The sequence below is a fragment of the Opisthocomus hoazin genome, chromosome 7 (assembly GCF_030867145.1).
Source record: "Opisthocomus hoazin isolate bOpiHoa1 chromosome 7, bOpiHoa1.hap1, whole genome shotgun sequence".
NCBI classification, from domain to species: Eukaryota; Metazoa; Chordata; class Aves; order Opisthocomiformes; family Opisthocomidae; genus Opisthocomus; species Opisthocomus hoazin.
The window spans coordinates 11,125,805-11,145,502 of record NC_134420.1 but is presented as its reverse complement, the minus strand read 5'-3'; the positions used below and the strand labels follow the sequence as shown (position 1 = coordinate 11,145,502).

The 19,698-nt window shown below is 37.6% G+C and overlaps 1 protein-coding gene across 4 annotated transcripts in view; it reads left to right on the top strand.

The window, feature by feature from the left end:
- Nucleotides 1–19,698, top strand: part of FAR1 (fatty acyl-CoA reductase 1) — a 43,870-nt gene that overhangs the window by 19,774 nt on the left and 4,398 nt on the right. For 3 of the 4 annotated variants that reach the window (XM_075425461.1, XM_075425462.1, XM_075425463.1), the window contains exons 3-11: nt 833–1,008; nt 3,913–4,092; nt 6,900–7,077; nt 7,324–7,368; nt 7,501–7,619; nt 8,105–8,172; nt 9,712–9,883; nt 16,281–16,410; nt 18,991–19,118. In XM_075425461.1, the coding sequence (XP_075281576.1) occupies nt 833–1,008; nt 3,913–4,092; nt 6,900–7,077; nt 7,324–7,368; nt 7,501–7,619; nt 8,105–8,172; nt 9,712–9,883; nt 16,281–16,410; nt 18,991–19,118 (1,196 nt within the window). Of the gene's footprint in view, nt 1–832; nt 1,009–3,912; nt 4,093–6,899; nt 7,078–7,323; nt 7,369–7,500; nt 7,620–8,104; nt 8,173–9,711; nt 9,884–10,195; nt 10,368–16,280; nt 16,411–18,990; nt 19,119–19,698 lie in introns of all 4 variants that reach the window. The other variant, XM_075425464.1, reaches the window with a different exon arrangement.

The window sequence follows — 19,698 nt, the reverse complement described above, 5'->3', positions numbered from 1 at the left end:
TAACTTTTCGCAATTTTGATGGACTCATTAAATGTTCTTCAGATGCTTGGACATTCTGTTTCTTGAAGGGTTTAAAATATAAATGGGTGAATGTGGTAATCAAAATAAACTGAGTCGCAAATAGCCAAAAAATGTTGAGGTTTCTACTTCTTTGGACTTCAGATATCTAATTCCTTTGTTAATTTGCGCTATGTACTGAATGTGGTCTAGGTGTTTGTTTTTGTTCCCCTTTGTGCTGGTTAGTGGTAGTATAAGGTATATAGGAATAATGTATGGCTATGGATGTGAAAAGGGGCAGGACAGATAGAAAGTACAAAACTACAATGGTGTGACTTGTACAAGTCTGTAAGGAATTGAGTAGTTATTGTCAAGCTTAGGAAGTGGGCAGAGTTTTCCTTTCCTTCTGCTGAAAGAAAAGAGATTACAGTATTTAGACTGCTACTTAAAATTTCTTGGAGTCCTGCTGTCTAATAGAGACCATTCCTTCTTTCTTCTGATGATGATAGAGATCAGGTTTTAAGGATAGGTATGAGTATTAAAAAAAATTTAAGTGCAAATTGAAGTCTTTGTACCTTCTATATAACACATGCAATACTGCTTTCGCTGTGTGGGATAAAGTGTGCACAGCTTCATTGCTGAGTATGTCCATGGGAAGTCAGTAACATGGTGTAATTTTCTTAAAACATTTTTCTAACTTACTGATGATTTTGAAAAGTAAGGAGGTATAACTCTATATAGGCAGAAAATGTGGGTGTTTTCTTCAATTAAATGAAAAATGTATCTCATCTTCACTGGCTATTGGTTTGAATTTTAAGTCCTGTTTTTTTGACAGCTCTTCGACAGGTTGAGAGATGAGCAACCAGACTTCAAAGCAAAAATAATAGTAATTACGAGTGAACTTACGCAGCCTGAACTGGACCTTAGTGAACCAATCAAGGAAAAACTTATGGAATGCATTAATATTATATTTCATTGTGCTGCCACAGTCAGATTCAATGAAACACTAAGGTGAGTCTAAAATTCTGTATACTCTGGTCTGGTGGCCCTCAACGGGAAGGGGGTAAATCAGATGTCTGCCCAAAAATATTCAGCCTGCCAGGCTGCCTCATGTGCTCTGGTGTTTGTGTGTTTGATCAGTTTCATGATGCCCCTTAAAGTAATAATCTTTTCCTCTGAACTTACCTTAAGCTATTTGGTTTTCATTTGCTCTTCTTAGGAAGATGGAGGCATATTATTTAGACCTGCTTTGCCAGAGTTTAGAATTACACTATTCGACATGGAAATGTTCATATCTTTTTAAAGCTTTAGGCAAAAAGACAAATTCATTATTAACACTTACAAACTAAATAAATTATACTTGTAGTTTTGCTATAGGACCCTCAGGTTTTGTGTGTTCGGTTGGTGTTTGGGTTTTTTGGTTGGTTGTGGGTTTTTTGTTTGTTTTGTTTGGTTGCGTTTTTTTTGTAACTACATCCCTGTGCCAGCATTTCAAAGCCTTTTTGAAGGGAAGCTGTTGAAAAGGCTGGGGAACATGTTGCTATTATGAGTCTTCCTGACATCATGTGTTGCTCTGATCCCTGGGATGAGTAGAAGGGATATGAAGAAGCTGTAGCTATACGTACCGTGCTCACTAGTAACATTAGAGCTTTTTTCCTAGTGTGTGAAGGGGAACACAAACTATTCCTTTAGCATTCCTTGTTAGAAGCGGAATGCATGTTTTCAGGGGATCTTTTTGGCAGAATTGTAATTGGGGGAAGTGCTAGCACTTGCTGTCTACCTGGTGAACAAATGGGAGATTAAATACTGCTGAGCTTTCTCTGCATCTTCATAAAGTCTAACACTAAGAAGGACAGAGGTTTGCATTGGAGGCAGTAGGGAAAAGCAGATGCTCAAGAAAGATGAAAACTAAAAGTTGAAAACTTCTCTGTTGTACAGAAAATCTATTAAGGAAATACTAGAGAAAGGAATACGAGAGGTAAGAGAAAATTATATTTGCTTTTTGGCAAAAGCAGTGACTTGATTTAGTGTTGAAACATGGGAATAAATATCCGGTTTAGGTAGATGGCTTTGCAAGGGATAGCTCCAGTTTTTTTGGGGGGGGGGGGAAGGGAGTAAAGCAACTTTGAGTTAAAACACTTCTCAACTCGGATTTTTTTTTTTTTTTAGTTGTTACAAAGGCTGGCTCTACCTCTCTAAGAATGTTATACTGTATGCTGACATGTCATAATGTAGCCAGTGTTTATCACTGTGTTATGGTCTTGAAATGTTAAGGACCTGCCAACCTGACAAAATCCCAGAGGGACTTCAAAACAATTTGAAAGACTGGTGGAATGGAGTGTTGGTATAAAAACCTCTGGCAGTTTCCATTTTCTTGGTAGGCCCAGTATGTTGTTTCGCAAAACAGAAAATGTGAGCATTTCTTGGGAAAGAGTTGAGGACAGAGCACCTAACAGATGTGCTGGAATGGTTGGAGAAACCTTACATCTGAAGACCACCTAGAGCAGCCTTCATCAGATGTTTAACAGGAAGAACTAATATAAAATTCAAAATACTTGGCTAGGGGCCAGTGGTAGGAATAAAGTCAAGAAAACAAAACAGTTTGGCTTATTTTGGAAGTTTTCCTGATTTTTACTTGCTATACACTGTGACATCTTAGTGATGCATACAGCTCTTGATTATGAACTCCTTCCTTTGAGCTCTTGAAAGAGACAGTGAAGACTGAGGACAGTACTTTCATCTAAAAAAACCCAAACTGATTTATTCAGAAGCAGAAGTAATATTTTCCAGTTATGTTAACTGCTTTCGGAAAGTGGTCCCCATATCTTGTCCCCCCAGCATTTCAGTAATAATGTGTGATAAAGCAGTCTTAAACTTGCTTCGTATTTGGAGGGGGTGGGGCAAGATTTTTTCATGTTAATGTAATACTTCATTACAAAGACTGTGATAAAGTTTTATTTAGCTATATTCTTGAAACTTAGTTGATTAGCACACTGTGTACAAGAAAACTAGTGCCCATAGTAAATTTTATAGGCTGGAGAGAATATGTGAATTTTACAAAATACTCATAGTGGTTGGTCAGTAAGCTGTGTTCTGGTGGGAACTGTAGATACACCTAACCTCCTACAGTGTCCTTAAGGACTCTCTTTTAGTGAAAAGCAGTGAAGTTGGAGGATGAAAGTGTGGTTCTTGGTGATTTCCTGCCTGCCTGCCTGCCTGCCTGCCTTCCTCCCTCCCTCTCGAGCCTCGTGCTATCATACAAGAAGATGCCAGTCTCAAACTTACTAGCCCTGTAAGGTCAACAACTCAGAAGGAAGGCTAACTCAACTTGAGCTAGGAAGTTCAGAGATACATCTCATGCAGGATCTAGGTGTTGTGGTGTATTATTTCCTTCACATTATTTCCTCCCTCCCTCCCTCCCTCCCTCCCTCTCGAGCCTTGTGCTATCATACAAGAAGATGCCAGTCTCAAACTTACTAGCCCTGTAAGGTCAACAACTCAGAAGGAAGGCTAACTCAACTTGAGCTAGGAAGTTCAGAGATACATCTCATGCAGGATCTAGGTGTTGTGGTGTATTATTTCCTTCACATTTTATGAGAAGTGTAGGATTGGGATTTAACTTGAGGAGAACAAAGGTGTACTGACTTTTCCCACTATAGTAATGGAGGATGAGGATGCCAAGAATAATAAGGAAAATCATCCTGAACATAGAGAGATATTCTAGATTAAGGTTACAGCATATTGTTCTAAGCAGAAAGTTAGGATATTCCATGCTGCTTCTTTGGGGAGGGTGGAGTATTTGCTAATACTTTATATACCCGTCACTGAGACATTTAAGAATGAATTGATAATTATTTCTTTTTGCTTGTTTTTTTGTCTTGCTTTCTGCTAATCAAATTTCTGTTTAATCAACAGAGATGCTGTTCAGTTAAATGTGGCTGCCACACAACAGCTCCTCTTCTTGGCACAGCGGATGAAGAATCTGGAAGTGTTCATGCACGTTTCAACTGCCTATGCATATTGCAATCGAAAACACATTGAGGAAATAGTTTATCCACCTCCTGTCGATCCCAGGAAACTGATAGATTCTCTTGAGTACGTGTTATGTTTTAGGAAGCTACTGCAGTAATTTGTAACCACTTGCTTCTTAGTAATGAAATACCAAAAAATGGCTAGAAACCTGACAGATGAAGAAACTAGCTTTTGCTGTTCTGCAAGTCTGACAGCATGGGTGACACTCTCCTTATCTGTAAATGAGATGGGCTAAGGTTTTATTGTTACCTTCAGTTAAGCTAGATATGGAGTGGTACTGAAGGAGAGGGAAGCTCATATCTGCTCATGATGTCTCCTATATGCTGAGTGTGACAGGTTTTCTGCTGTATGATAGGCTGAATCAGGAGCTATTAAAAAACAAAAAAGCTGAGCTGTTACAAGTGCGCTAGCACCGGCTTTGTGAAGGAAAGGGATAAAACCAAGACAGTCGCCTTTAACAGTGGCCTCCACTATATCCACCTAAATGCCATTGCAAGATCAGACTGATATACTGAAATAATTTTACTCAACTGCTCCGAAACACAACTGTAGAAGTAGTTCTGCTTTCTGTAGCTTTTTAGTCTCGAACTGGACGTTACTGGGGGGGGGGGGGGGGGGGGGAATTACTCATTCTGTATTATTTTCTGTGCGTATTAGCTGTCCTGAGGTCTTATTTAGTAGCTGTCAAACCCTAACTGAAACAGATGGCAAACATGGGATAAGTCGTGTAATGTAATAAATAATAATCTCGACTCTGAATCAGTCTCTCCTTTCTTCTTTGTTGTACAGAATATCACTCCTTGCAAGAGAAGTAATAACTAATTAAAAAGTAAAATATCTTCTTTAACTTGTTACTATAGATGGAAGAGAACTAACATGAACAACAAATAAGCTATTACCTCGAATGCATATTGAACCAACCCTTTTTTTATAATATTGACTTTAAATACACTTTCAAATGAGATTCTGAAATAGTCATATTCTTGTCTATCTTTTCACAAGCAGGATAAACATAACTTAAAGTGCTTGGTTTGGACTTGGACAGCTCTCTGTTTTAGAACTCATGGTAGTGAGGGAGGGCTTTTGTAAACTTACACAAGGGTGATCTCTCTAGTCAACAGCTGACGGAGACACATAGAGACAGACTTGTGTCCCTTTCTGGGCTTTTCTACCCCTCTTACCACTCCAGTTCATATCATGAAGGGAGCCTGATGCACATCAGCTTTGATTGTAACACAACACAGGTGAATACTAGTGTTGGCTAAATTCTCTTGGCTAAATTCTCTTGTGGTTAAGGTGTTGGGTGGCTGAGGCAAATAAAATCCAAGTCCTGTTTTGAAGTGGAGAACACAAAAGTAGCAGTTGTTCAAGAGGCACATCTCTGTTGTGCTTGTGTACTGTGACTGAAGGTTATTACAGTTTTAAATACCAACTACTGAATGAATTGGGAAGCAAGATGAAATTGCAAGACTTAATTTTAAGTGGAGAAACATGGTGACCCAGCTTGTTTCAGAGGTGGTGTATGATTGCTTAACACGGTGGTGTCACTTCTTAGATCACTTAATGCTAACTGAGGAGCTGTATGCCTGTGTCCCAAAAACTAACTTGCAGTGTCTGCACTTCATGTTTGTGAACTTAGTTGATAAAAGTAGGATTATTGTAAAGGAATGTACTATTTGCTCTGTAGTTGGTGCGTAATAAATGAATTAACTTGAGCAAAAAAAGTAAATATCAGTATGGTTCCTTCAGTGGACCCTGAATGCACAACTCTCCTCTCTTTTACTGAGAAACTTGTTTTCATTTCAGTCTGCATCCTTTTTTCTTTAAAAGAGGAAGAAGAAAAAAATCATGGTAACTTTTTAACAACAAAAGAAGAACAAAAAAAGACTTAATATTTAACAAAGTTCACAAATGTGCTTACTTGCTATGGTACAACATATAAAGAAGTTCCAAAATACTACGTGTTCTGGTGAAAGATTTTTTTTTTTTGTTCTTGTTGTTGTTCTTGGCATTTACTCTCGAATGTTTAGGTTTTATGGTTTAATTTGAAACAAAATGAGCATGAGATCAGTATAAACAGTCTTCTGTAAGTTGGTAGTAATATCCTTAAACAAACCAGCCTAACTACACTGCTGCTGTGGGATTTCAAATATAAAATTCTTCCTTAAGATCCCTTTTCAGAAGAGTTCTACGTATGTAGTTGCCACCTTTATTTAAATAGTAGTGTATAATCCAAATGAGTGATAGGCAGACTTTATTAAACTTGATTTTTCTGGCCTCTGGGATTGGCCTTTAGTTTAAATAAGCAAAACCCCCAAACTTGTATTTTCATGAATGGTATTTTAGGAGGCTATGCAGTTTTAAAGTTAAGCACAGTATAAGCTGTCAGCAGACATTCATTGTTTGATATGCAAATGCTAATGGAAATGTTTGACAACTTTCAGCTTTTTTAAGTAGGAAGAAGTATGTGACATGTTAACTTCAGTGGGAGTTGGTGTTAAATTATGAAAATCAAGCTGAGATTTAAAGTGTACTAGTTTAGTGTTAGATAGTGGGATTGTTGTAGAAACCTGAAATACAGAACTGAGTTTTTAATTATTGTCTAAATTTCTTCACAATTTCTTGTTTCTCTTTGTTTATGCAGCTTCTAGGGGAATGCTAATGCTTTTGTGGTTTTAGTGTGGATTTTTTGTTGACTTTTTTTTTTTTTCCTTGGTTGCTGTTTTGAAGAGGAGATTTGATTTTAACTTTACTTCCTGAAGTATTTTTTATTTACCTGGTTATCCTTTTTATTTATTGCTTTTGCTACACCATATCCCAGTGAAGCAGCATGCAGTAATATACACTTGCTTCTTATTTTGTTTCTTTAGGTGGATGGATGATGGCCTAGTGAATGATATTACTCCTAAACTGATAGGCGACAGACCTAATACTTACACGTATACAAAAGCCTTAGCAGAATACATAGTACAACAAGAAGGTGCAAAATTAAACACAGCCATTATAAGGCCATCTATTGTTGGTGCTAGCTGGAAGGAGCCTTTTCCTGTAAGTCATTGAATTTTCACCTGACCATCTTGTCTGTAAACTAGCGCATACTGACAGCCTGTTTATCTAGTGACCCTTGTGGGGGGAAAATGTTCTAGACTATGAAGTTGTGGCTTAATTGCTTCTGGATAACAATGCTGATACAAAAACCCCTTACACTTGTAGAAACTTCTCAGATTTTCACTTGAGACTGCTGACTTGAATATATTTTAACCAAATCCTTTCCCTCCCCCCTGTTCATAATAGGGATGGATTGATAACTTCAATGGACCCAGTGGTCTCTTCATTGCTGTAAGTAATGGATATACTTAAATTCCTAACACACACACACACACCCCCCCCCATTGGAAAGCAACAAAGATTCAAGTGTTTTACTGTTGGGTGTTCTGTCTCTCTTTTTTTGTTATTGTTTTGTTCTTTAAGGCAGGAAAAGGAATTCTTCGAACAATGAGAGCTTCCAACAGTGCAGTAGCAGATCTTGTTCCAGTAGATGTTGTTGTCAATACGACACTGGCTGCAGCCTGGTATTCTGGAGTTAATAGGTATAACAGATGACAATAGAGAGTACGAAGTATTTTGAAGTTATATTGTGTATCTTAATAAATCAGTCTTCTATTGAACTTCTGGTCGGCGTCCTGCTATTTCCCCAGGACAAAGGAATCTAAGGTTCTAACGGCGTTAGTCCCTCAAAGTGTAACTTCCTTATGCGAAAGAAGAGGAGGTCATCTACTGATACTGTTGTACAAGCTATGCCTGAAAATACCTTCTTGGGTCTTCTTGTAATCAATAAAATCTATGGTAATGTAGCTGACGTCTTCTCTGAGAGAAAAGAAATATGATAGTTAAAGAAAGAGAAAAGTACCGGAAGATGATACAGAAAGCAAAAAATCTAAAGTGAGACTGATGCTTTCTGCTTTATGTAAATGATGCTGTTGAGGGAAAGGATAACTTTGGATATGTCTTCTGTCTATGTTTTTAAAAGGTTATTTGTCTTCTAAGTTGCTTTTTTGTCTTTTTTTCCCTCCAGACCAAGAAATATCATGGTATATAACTGTACAACAGGTGGCACCAATCCTTTCCACTGGGGTGAAGTTGGTATGCCAGGTTTCTTTTTTTCATAAGCTTTAATAGAAAAATAAGGTCAAATAATAAAAGCGCAGGCTATAATCAGTAGCTCATATTGCATTTTTATTGTTGAAACTAGTGTAATAGCCATACCTCTCAATTTTGCGATGTATTGTGCTTTTTCATTATCTTCCATTGTTAGTTCTCTCTTCTTGCAGCATTATTACCATTTCATTTTGTTCTTGTTTTTTTTTATTCCATTATAACTTAAACTATGGGAGAACTGATTGTTCTCTTTGCTGCTGCTGTGACCTAATCTGCAGAGTGTGGGTAGTGTGCAGAGAAAAGCATTGCAGAGGAGCAGTAGTGATGTGGGGTTTAAAGTTAACCTGACTAAATACATACAGATGAACAGCCCACAATTAGGTGTTTTTTGTATCTGCATAATTGAGAGGTATGCAAATAGTTTTGCACTTGTGTAACTCTTTGTTGTGTTTGGCTTAAGTTAATTGTTGGTTGAGGTGGCTTTTTTAATCTTCAGATAGCTACAGGAGACTTCAACTATTCATGTACAGGGAAAGGTAATCTTTAAGAAAGTATGGCCACCTATTTTCAACTCTTAGATATCCTGACTAGAATGTAACCCACATGCCAAAAGCTTTGTGATAGTTCTTGTTATAAATAGCAATACAAGCTGGCTGGCATGGTAAAGCTGTCTATTAGCGTTCCATTTTTTAGAACTAGTGTTCTTAAGAATTTTTTTTTCTTTCAGTTTAATACTTAAATCTATTTTGTTTCTATTTACTATTTAATGCTTTTTACTTGCTTTTGACCACTTTATATGCATCGATTTATAAACCTTATTGCTTCAGCCAAACTTGGAAAATTGATGACTTCGTTTATATCCCAGTTTGAATCAAGGTATTTAAACACTGTCTATAAACAACAGCATAAAGTTACAAGAGGTGATTAAAAGGAGAGGTGAATTTCAACATAACTTTTTAAGATACTGATCCTGCATGTCTGTCATGAATTTTCAGGTGTCAGCAGGAGTTTCACGTGGAGTCCCATCCTAATTGCTTTTTTTCTTAATGCTTAAATATGGAGAAGTTGTTTAAAAATGTCATCTGAAATGCACTTCAGATGCTTGCAAAGTCCTCAGTCTTTTTTTAAATTATTCTTCACACAAAAGATCAGAATAGCCTTCTTCATGAAATGTAGATAACTACTTGAATAGCTTTACATGCTATTTAAACTGAAGTTGCTGTGAATTTTTGAAACCAACAACTTCTAAGGTAGGGAAGAGGAACAGAAAGAGAGAAGCTACTGGAAAAAAAAGATACTGAAGATGAAGGCGTAAAAGACCTGTTGATTATAATAAGAACCAGTTCAACAGTATTTTAGGTTAAAAGCTTATGACTTTGCTTTAGTTTCTGTGGATTGTAGAAGAGTTAGGGTGGTTATTTAAATAACATACTGGCATAAATATTGTACACTGTAATGTACTTTGAAAACCATTAAATTTTACATGGTTATTATCAAAGCTGTTACGCAACTTTTCTTTCTCAGAATACCATGTAATTTCTACTTTCAAGAGGAATCCTCTCGAACAGGCCTTCAGACGGCCCAATGTAAATCTAACTTCCAATCACCTTTTATATCATTACTGGATTGCTGTAAGCCATAAGGCCCCAGCATTCCTGTATGATATCTACCTCAGGATTACTGGAAGAAGCCCAAGGTAATGGTGACTAGCTCTGTCTTGTCTGTTCCTCTGACTTTTAAACAAAGCTATGCTTACACTATGATGTATATTGATTACTTTGAAAATTTTTTTCTTCCCCTGAATGCTTTGTGACTAAAACTCAGCCTTTTTTCCTGAGAATAGGTCATTGAAGTCAAAGTGACTTTCTAGCAAAAATGAGGATGTTTTTTGTTGAATAGTTTGGGGGTTTGAGTAGTCAAGGTACACAGAATTAGAAGATCTAGCAAGTGATGTTTGTTCTTGAATAATAAATGCTCAAAATATGTTGATCCTTATTTTTTCCTACAGGATACCACGTTAATTTGAATTTCAAGATAAATCCATTAGAAAGTGCAGTGAGGCACCCTAATTTTAGTGTGCAATCCAACCCCCTCTTGTGTCAATATTGGACTGCAGTCAGCCATACCATACCTGCATTTTTGTATGATCTTTTGCTCAGATTGACAGGTCATAAACCGTGGTAAGAAGGACAGGGCTAAAAATACCTTGCTGATAAGGTGATGGAGACTTGTGAAGACATGGCGTGGGCACTATCTAGATTTACTAACTATAAGCAATAACAAGTCAGTGGCTGCATTTTGAAGAGATTAATGACTGGCTTAACAATGCTGTCTGAGATAGTCTCGGATCAGAATCCTAGCCAGTCATTAAACTCGAGGAGGTGGCTTGCATTAAGATTGTTGTTGCTATTATAAACTGAAAATGGAACGGGAGACGGAGTTAGTAATTGCTAATTAAGTATAATAATTGTTAATTATTCCTGTAGATGATACAACTTGATCTGATGTGTTGGTTTGTATCATCTCGACATTCCATTCAGTTTATAGTATTTACACTAGTATCTGGCTAACTTCTTAAGTGGTGAAAGTGGCATAGCTCTGCTAAATGGGCTAAATAAACTAAATTATGTAGCAGGAATATAAGATGTCGCTGCAATTTGTTTCAGATTTGCCAAGCCATATGATCTTAACTCATTACATATGTTATATTTTCAAAAGTATTTGTCTTCAGACTATAAGTAATCTCCACACTGGTGACAAGTGAGTATTCATTCATTATCCTGTAGTCTAGGTCTGTCTTACAAGGATGGGAAAAGTTCTGTAAGACTTGGCACTGGATCAGTAGAAGGAAGCCATGTAAGTGGTTTGTAGGAGATAACTTCTAAACTGCCTTGGGTTCTGTTGTTCCAAGCTACTCAATAGTGTAATACTTGTAGCAACTTGTAGCGTACTGTTGCTACGAGTATTACACTATTATTACAGGCACAGCACAGGAGGCTGTGCCTGTAACTTTCCCACATGAAAAAGATGGGAGCTCGTCAGATCAAAGGAAGGTATTGAATGTACAAGGTCCTAGCTTTTAGGTTTGTCTGCAATTTTAAGTTACTCTTAATAAAAATTGATAGGAATTCCCTGACAGATATGAAGACTTCATCACTCACTAAAAATAGTTATACTATAAATGCCAACCTACTGTCTTTCAAATGGTTAGGAAGTAGTGCTGCCAGAATCTTGGCAGTCTTTAAAAAGTGTCTAGTCTTTTAAGTATTTGACCAGTGGGAGTAAACCAAGGCTGTGAATAATCATGTTGTTTAGAACACTCTTAGCAGTCTTGTATTATAACACTGGGAATGTTGAATCTTGGTTTTGCCTTTCCTGGAGTTCTTAACTGATGTCCAGAGATGGAGTTTAGAACTTTAGTCAGTAGTAGTACAACTGGTGACATTAAATAAGTATTTTCTAGCCTGTGAAGTATTACTGATGTAAGTATTCCTAATTAGTTTAGTATAACAGTGGATGGGTGAGTTTCCTGTCATGCACAAGATTTCCAGTTTCTAGGAAAGATGGGAGATTCAACTAAAACAAGCTATTGTTCAGTCACTAAGGTTACTCAAATGCACTTGAAAGAAAAGCTTTTAAGTTTGATACCCAGCTCACATACAGGAATCTGGCTTTAACTGATAGGCTGGAGCCAGTCATGGTATAGGGATGTACTGCTGTTGCTGTGGTCACTCCGTCAAGTTGACAGAATGGCTTTAATTACCAGGTGGCATGTACTGGGAAACTTCTGAAGCCTTGAAACTTTACTGGAGATTCTTAAACTCAATATAATGCTGTTCTGAGTGAAGAAGGACTGGCTTAATCTAAAATGTGACCTTTTCCACCATGATTTAGTAGAAAAACTTGAGCAGTGTGGTAAAAATGTAGTTAAATCAGCACAAGAAAATGCAAATACTGTGCTAACTGGACTTCATGTGGTCAATAGCCTGCCCTGTGTGTGCTGAGTCTGAATACACCTCTGAGGTCTTTATTGCATACAGTGAAGGAAGAACTCTAAGCAATGAAATTACTATGTAGGTTTAACTGCACTGTTGTCATGCTGTGAGGGTATTACAGTGCAACTGAATGAGAAATTTTTAACAAGTGGAAGAAATAGATCAGGCCTATGACCATTCAGAAGTGAAGAATTATATTCATAATAACAAAAAAAAAAATCAGTGTTTTTTTAAAAGTTATTGCAGAAAGGTTTCAACAGATATTAAATCATTCTTTTGCATCTCACTTGTGGAAGCAGTGTTTTTAGTGAGATGGAAATATTTTTGCTGTTTTTGCATCCAGTTGAAGGTTCTTGGATTTAACAGTTCTCTGATAATATTAACAGTTATGGAAAGGGAAGGAAGAAATAATGCATATAATATTTCTTCCAAACTTTATAGAAAGAACATGTACCATAAGGACTGACATAATGACAATTTGATATTTTATACTAAATACTTAAGAATGTTATAGCATTGAGCAATTACGTAAATAGTGTTGATAATCCTTAGCATCCAAGTTTAAGGATAGTGGTGTCAGTAGCTTGCCATATGTACTTAATTGTGTAGCTAAGCTTATTAATTGTCCAATCAATTTTGATATAAGACATAGTTCTTTCTTGTAACTTTACATACTGCTTAGCACAACAGAACCGTATGTTATTTAAAAACAATTCGGTATATTTGAAATCTTAAAGCCTTTAAAAATACACACCCAGCAGATCTTTCCAGTTACTCTGGAAGAACAGAATGTGGCATGAAATGTTTATTTAAAGTTGTAATTCGGGCATATCTCCAGCAATTCATTTTTTGTTACTGCTTCTTACAAAGCTAGAGGGAAGGTGTGGTTGATGTGTGTAGGTAGGTGTAAAGGACATAATTTCATATCTTATCATTCAATTTAAAGCTTCTTGAAACTTAACATGAAGCACCTTTCACATAGTTGCTGTCCTACAAACCAAAAATTAGTAAGGAGTACATTTTTATTGAATAGATTAGCATTGGTTTTCCTCGTGGAGGCACTTCTAAGCTGTGCACCTAATAGAACCACAGAGCTACTGGGAAAATAAGAATTCCAGTAGAATGTGTTACATTTCAAAACTTACACCCAAATGAAAATCTAAACAAAGACAAATCTGAAAGCTTCTTTCATGTATTTTAGAGGAATCTTTTTTAAAAAAAATATATAACTATCTTCAATGCTTATGCAGAGACTTGTAGATTGGCAGCCTGTAGATTCACTGAAGGATCAGTCTGTAGTTAGCATCAGAATTGTTTTTAGCCTGGAGACAATAGGTTGTATGTAAGACTTCTTCAAAATGCAGTCAGAGTCTTAAGCCAGGTCGCTTTCAATTGTCTGGTATAGAAACATGAACACCTAACTTACGGATAATTCGATTAACTGTTGCTTAAAACTTGTAATTCCTGTGATACAACAACTCAAGCTGTTGTAGTGTGTTTTTGTGTTAATGGCAGTAAGGACTGCCTAGTAGAGGCAAAAGTCTATCTAGCGTCTAGGTGAAAGTCTTGCATGCTGTCACACTGATTTGCTGACTGCCACTAGTGTTCAGTTCTTTATGATGATCAGCAGGTCTGACTGTTTTCTGTGTTCAGCTTATGGAGCAGGTGTGATACAGTGCTTGAGATTATACTGACTGGTTATATATGGCTTTAACACTTACGACTTGTATCCAGTGGCTATCTCTGGAACAACCCGTGAAGTGTGTATTTCAGAACTTCAGGTTGAGAGATAAAGTTCCGTTATGTGTATTCATGTTCTTTTTTGAGTCATGTGTGTATTCCCATTTGCAGGAGGAATATGGTGCCTTTGAAGTTAAAAACTTAATGTGCCAGTGCTATGCAAGCGTCCACTAAATGACACTCATTGCTGACATCTCTGAATGAAGCTGTTGCCATACTTACTTTTCTTCTCAAGAAACAGTGTATTTTCATGTTGATTTAGTGCAAACTAACAAGCTGTCACCAAGAAAGATGGTCCTCTTCTGCCAACTTTATAATTCATCTAGCAGTTGAGAAAATGTGGAGACATTTGATTCTTTTGGCTGATGTATCAAGAGACTAACCTTTCAAAGAAAAGGAACAATTTTCCACTGATAAAATGAATCATCTGGTTCTGTGGCCAGTCACTAAATCCAATTTGAGTTGGAGGGAGGGAAAACATCTGCAGCTGAGGCAGAACTCTTTTTAGCCACTCAATTTCTTTTTTTTTTTCTTTAAATGAGCTTAGCTATGTGCTAAAACCATATCCATAAGCAGAGGCGGCAAGATTCCCAGCAGAGGTTAGCCTTAACATTAGTTTAAATTTAGTTTAGGTTTTGTGTACAGAAAAGAACAAAAACCAGTGTCAGTGGCCATTAGCAAACTCAAAATCTACACTTGTCTAATCAGATATTAACTTGCACCATTAAGTATTTTGCAGGGGCACAAGTTTTCTTGGATGCACAGTCCATATTCCTAATTATTTTTGAATCAGAGGAACTCTGGTTCAGCTCAGCGCTCGCTGTTGCCACTTTGCCCAACTGGTGAAACTATAAACAGGTGTTTGAAAGCATCTAGAAATGTCTACTAATAAAATTAGCTTACAGTCTAAAGTTTGAATACAACTCTAAATTACTCTGTAGGTAGATTGCTACAAGGTTTAAGGAAAAATATTTGTGCTTTAGAGATACTCTGCTTTTTCACTGATCTCTGCAATTTGTGTTCTAATTCGTGAGAAGAAAACGAGGCAATTTTGATACTCCCTTAGCTACAGAGATGCCAGCCATTAGTGACAATAGGGGACACTAATGCCATGCAAAATACTTTCTATAGAAGAGTTTATGGGACAATGTGCTATATCCCTTCTACAAGTATGAATGCATCAAGGTAGCTTTCAGAGCAAAAGCAGTGGTTTTTATTGCTTCTATGAATTTTAAAGAACAAAACTTACCTTCAGAAAGCCATTTCCTGTTAGTGCTGGGTTGTTCTGCTTTCTTTGCCTCCCCACCTGCATGTTTAAATTGATCGGTGTGTCCTGCTATAAGGATCAAACTGGAAGCAGCTCTGCAAGATGGAAATACCTTGAGCACCCATAGCCAGAATTTAATAGCATTATGTTATGTGGTACAAGATAGTACATGTTAAAATTCAGTGCCCATCTCTAGCACTGTAGCACTTGAAACAATTTTGTCATAAATGTGGGAACTTTACGTCTGAGACACTGGATGACTCACATTTTTTGGGTCCGCTTCAGATGATCTGATCAAAGAGAAACTTGCCCAAATTGATCCTTATAGCATAATTTCTCAGTACTCCAAGTGATGGTTTTGTAGAGTTGCTTCCTCTGCATAATAAGGGATGATGAAGATATTTCTGCATATTTTGAAGTAGCATGGAACTGATCACCTAACTAGCAGGATCTGCGGTGGTCTGTCTGTGCCCTTAAGTATTTTTCTGCCTTTGCTGCAGAAGCAGTAGGGTTAAGGAGCTAAGCTGTATTTCTGGTGGTTGTAAGCCTTGATCTCTTAGTGACCATAATAAACCAATTTTGTTTTGTTACAGAGATCTGGTCTTGCACAGTGTGCAAGATGATCAGGGAAACTTAGGCCCTTGCTTAAAGTTGTCACATGCATATGTTCTGTGCTGTGCAGTTTGACTTTCATCAAGTTAAATTGTTCAGTACAGCTAGATATTCCAGTATGGTGAAAAGTGTTCTGTGCCCTAACTAAGAGTTACCAATAGAAGACAGCATTTTACCATCTCTTCTTTCTTTTTAGGGAAGAAAATTACTATTGTACTGGGAGGTAGGATTAGGAAAAAAGGACTGTCCTATAATTTCTGATTCTATATAAAGATTGGACAGCCAAAGTCCACTTTAATAATATGCAGAAATATCCTATTGATCTGACATAACATGCTTTGGGTACAGAGCAATATGAGATATGTTAACATGGGGGTGTGGGGTTGGAGGGTAGAAAGTGTACAATCTTACTATCTGTTTTTCTTGTTTGAACTAATGTTTACCATTGTAACCTGTACATTCCGTGCCTTGGGCTGTAGGATGATGAAAACAATAACACGTCTTCATAAGGCCATGATGTTATTAGAATACTTTACAAGCAATTCTTGGATCTGGAATACTGAAAATATGACTATGCTAATGAACCAGCTAAACCCTGAAGACAGAAAGGCAAGTAGCTGTGGGATGTGGGCATGGAGACTGAAAGTAAAATATAAGCTCATTTGTTTAAGATGGAGTAAGGTCATGAGCTGGTAATGCTGCTTACTGTAGTGGGGAGCTAACACCAGTACTAATTCAGCGCTGGAGATGCCTGTCACATCCTTTCAGTTGTGCCCAGGCTGTGTTATAAGCTACATCAGTGATGTGATCAGAGATGAAGAAAGGCAGGACCACCTTGAAGGAGGCCTGATATAGAAGATTGTCTTTGGAGAGGCCTGATCATGTGATCTGGTGTCACCCATATATCAACTAAGTGGCCGAGCTGTTACGGTTTTACCTACATCATGATAAAACAAGGCTTTACTACTTGACCACTGTCTCTCGTCTGAGGAACAGGAGGTGGGTTTTGAGGGACTTTCTTTGCTTGTTTTTAAACTAGTAACAACTTTTATATACACTTTTCATGCTGTGGCCAGAGAGCCACAAGTATTCAAAGAAATGTAAGTGCAAATTCTATCACTTCTTTCTGAAGCACGCTTTTGCTGTGTGACTAAAACTGCCTCATGGAGGGGGAAAAGCGTAACAGAAGCAGCGTAACAGAAAAGTCCTGAAGGCTGTTGAAGAATAAAAACTGTTGTTGAGTGCAGGGTCTGAGTAAGAGTGAGTGAAAGAGCTCAGAGTCAAAAATCTCAGTCTTCTGCTGTGTGTTGTTGACGATCTATGTAAGCCTCTATTTTTTGTGCTGTGTTTACCAATTTCAAACTAACAGAAACACCTGGATGTGGCTAGCTGGTTCACCCTGGTGACTAGTATTGACGAAGCTACCTTCATTTCCTGCATGAGTTCCTGTGCTGCCAGATTCCCATCTCCCTATCCCTCATATGGCTGGGAAGAGTTATGCAAATATTAAGGGATTCATTCCAAGTTATTAAAATATTTGTGCAATAGTGAAGCTGTAATGGAGTTGTTGTTTTGTGTGCCGTCCCATGTCCGTCCCTCCCCCCCCCCCCCCCCCCCCATATGCCTTACAGGAAAATGGGCATACAGCAATAAGGAACTAGTTGAAATAATGGCTGAAACTTTACTTTCTTTACTTTTACATTCTTGCTATGATGATACATTGTGGAAAATGATAACTTACTAGTGCTAGAAGGCTGTTTAGCATGTATGTATTTTTATACATGACTATAGTCATGACTATAACTACATGCTGACCTTTAACTTGCAAACAATGATAAATTACAAAGACTCACTGTGAGGGATTGTCTTCAGAACTGTAATGGGTTTGTTTTTCATTATGGAAACATAGAATGGTTTGGGTTGGAAGGGACCTTAAAGATCATCTGGTTCCAACCCCCCTGCCATGGGCAGGGACACCTTCCACTAGACCAGGTTGCTCAAAGCCTCGTCCAGCCTGGCCTTGAACACTGCCAGGGAGGGGGCATCCACAGCTTCTCTGGGCAACCTGTTCCAGTGTCTCAACACCCTTGTGGTGAAGAATTTCTTCCTTATATCCAGTCTAAATCTACCCTCTTTCAGTTTAAAGCCATTGCACCTTGCCCTGTTACTACAGGCCTTTGTAAAATGTCCCTCTCCAGCTTTCTTGCAGTCTCCCTTCAGGTACTGGAAGGCTGCAATAAAGTCTGCCTGGAACCTCCTCTTCTCCAGGCTGGACAGCCCCAGTTCTCTCAGCCTGTCTTTGTAGGGCAGGTGCTCCAGCCCTTTGATTGTCTTCGTGGTGCTCCTGGACTCACTCCAACAGATACATGTCCTGATGTTGGGGGCCCCAGGGATGAACACAATACTCCGGGTGGGGTCTTACAAAACCTTATAACATGCCTGCCATGCTGTTAAGCAGCTTGGGGATTTAGTGTATGTGTACAACTTCTAAAGCTGAATACAGTTTCCCTGTACAAAAAATGTTTAATTGTCTTATTCCTGTAATGATCTTGCTTATTCTTTTACCTAAAGTAAAATTGGTAGAGTTAAAAACCTGCTAGGAAAATTTTGGTATTTATTGGGACTTAAATGGCTGTTATTGTAGAATCTTGAGATGAGGAAATCAATGCATCAGTGAAAAACTTGAGTTGTGAATTTACTGTAGTAACTTCTTCTCCTGAGGAAGATACTCATATGGTTCTTTAAAATATAGCTATACAGCTATAAGCACAGCTGAATGAACTCTGCATTTATCAAGCAGTGAACTTTGCACAGAGCAGTGTTTATTCTGTAGTATATTGGAATTATCTTGTTGCTTAAAAGGAAACAACATAATGGAAAATAGTTATTTCTAGAGTGGAATCCCTTACAGATGAAATGGGAAAGCAGTGCACTTGGAGGGAAGAATATTACTGCTGAGGAGGAAAAAGAAGGCATGAAATGGTTGAAACTTGGAAGAGAGGGTTTAAGAAGCTGGTGGTTGAGTCAGAAATGGGTTCTAAATCTGGATTGTTTTTATGATTAAGATCAAAATAACTTTCTTGCATCAAAGACAAATTAGAATTATCTGGAATTTATTTGCCTTTACATTATTATATGTAGCAGGTGAATTTTTAGGCAACTAACAGTGAAAGCTTTTATTTCATGCAGACATTTAATTTTGATGTTCGACAACTACACTGGGCAGAATACATGGAAAATTACTGCATGGGAACGAAGAAATATGTGCTAAATGAAGAAATGTCTGGCCTTCCTGCAGCTAGGAAACACTTGAATAAGTAAGTAAAAATTCTTATTTTCCTCTGTTCTTATTTTCTGTGTTTTCTTGCCCTTGTCAAGTTTTGCTTTTCCATGTTATGGCTTAATTGTTCTTTATAGCACCTGTTGAGGTCCTCCAGAATTACTCTGTTCCACTCTAGTTGTCTGAAGTGTTTTCTAAAGAAGTCAGATGTCATCTTTCTTGTTCTGTTTGTTGCTCTTGAGTTGCTCTCAGTATTAATAGTTACAGTATTAGTCTGGGATTATGGTTGTAGCTCTGATTGCTAGTGTATACTGTAATCCAGGTTTTTGATTTTACACAAGTATCTTTTGGAAGCTAAAAAGGTTCACAGTAACAAAACGTCAGAATGGCTTGCGCAGTTAAGAGGTTTAAAAGAACAATAATTGTTTGTTCTGGGAATGAGATCTTTTGAAGCAGGCGAGTAAACAGGTATGGACTCTTCACCTTGAAGCAGGAAGCTTTGATGTCTGTACTCTAAGATGTGTTCTCTTAGCCTTTTATCTGTGGCTTAACTCCTCCAATTTGAATGCATTGTTACTATACAGAATTTTACTGGCATAGTTGCCCTTCTTTTGTTC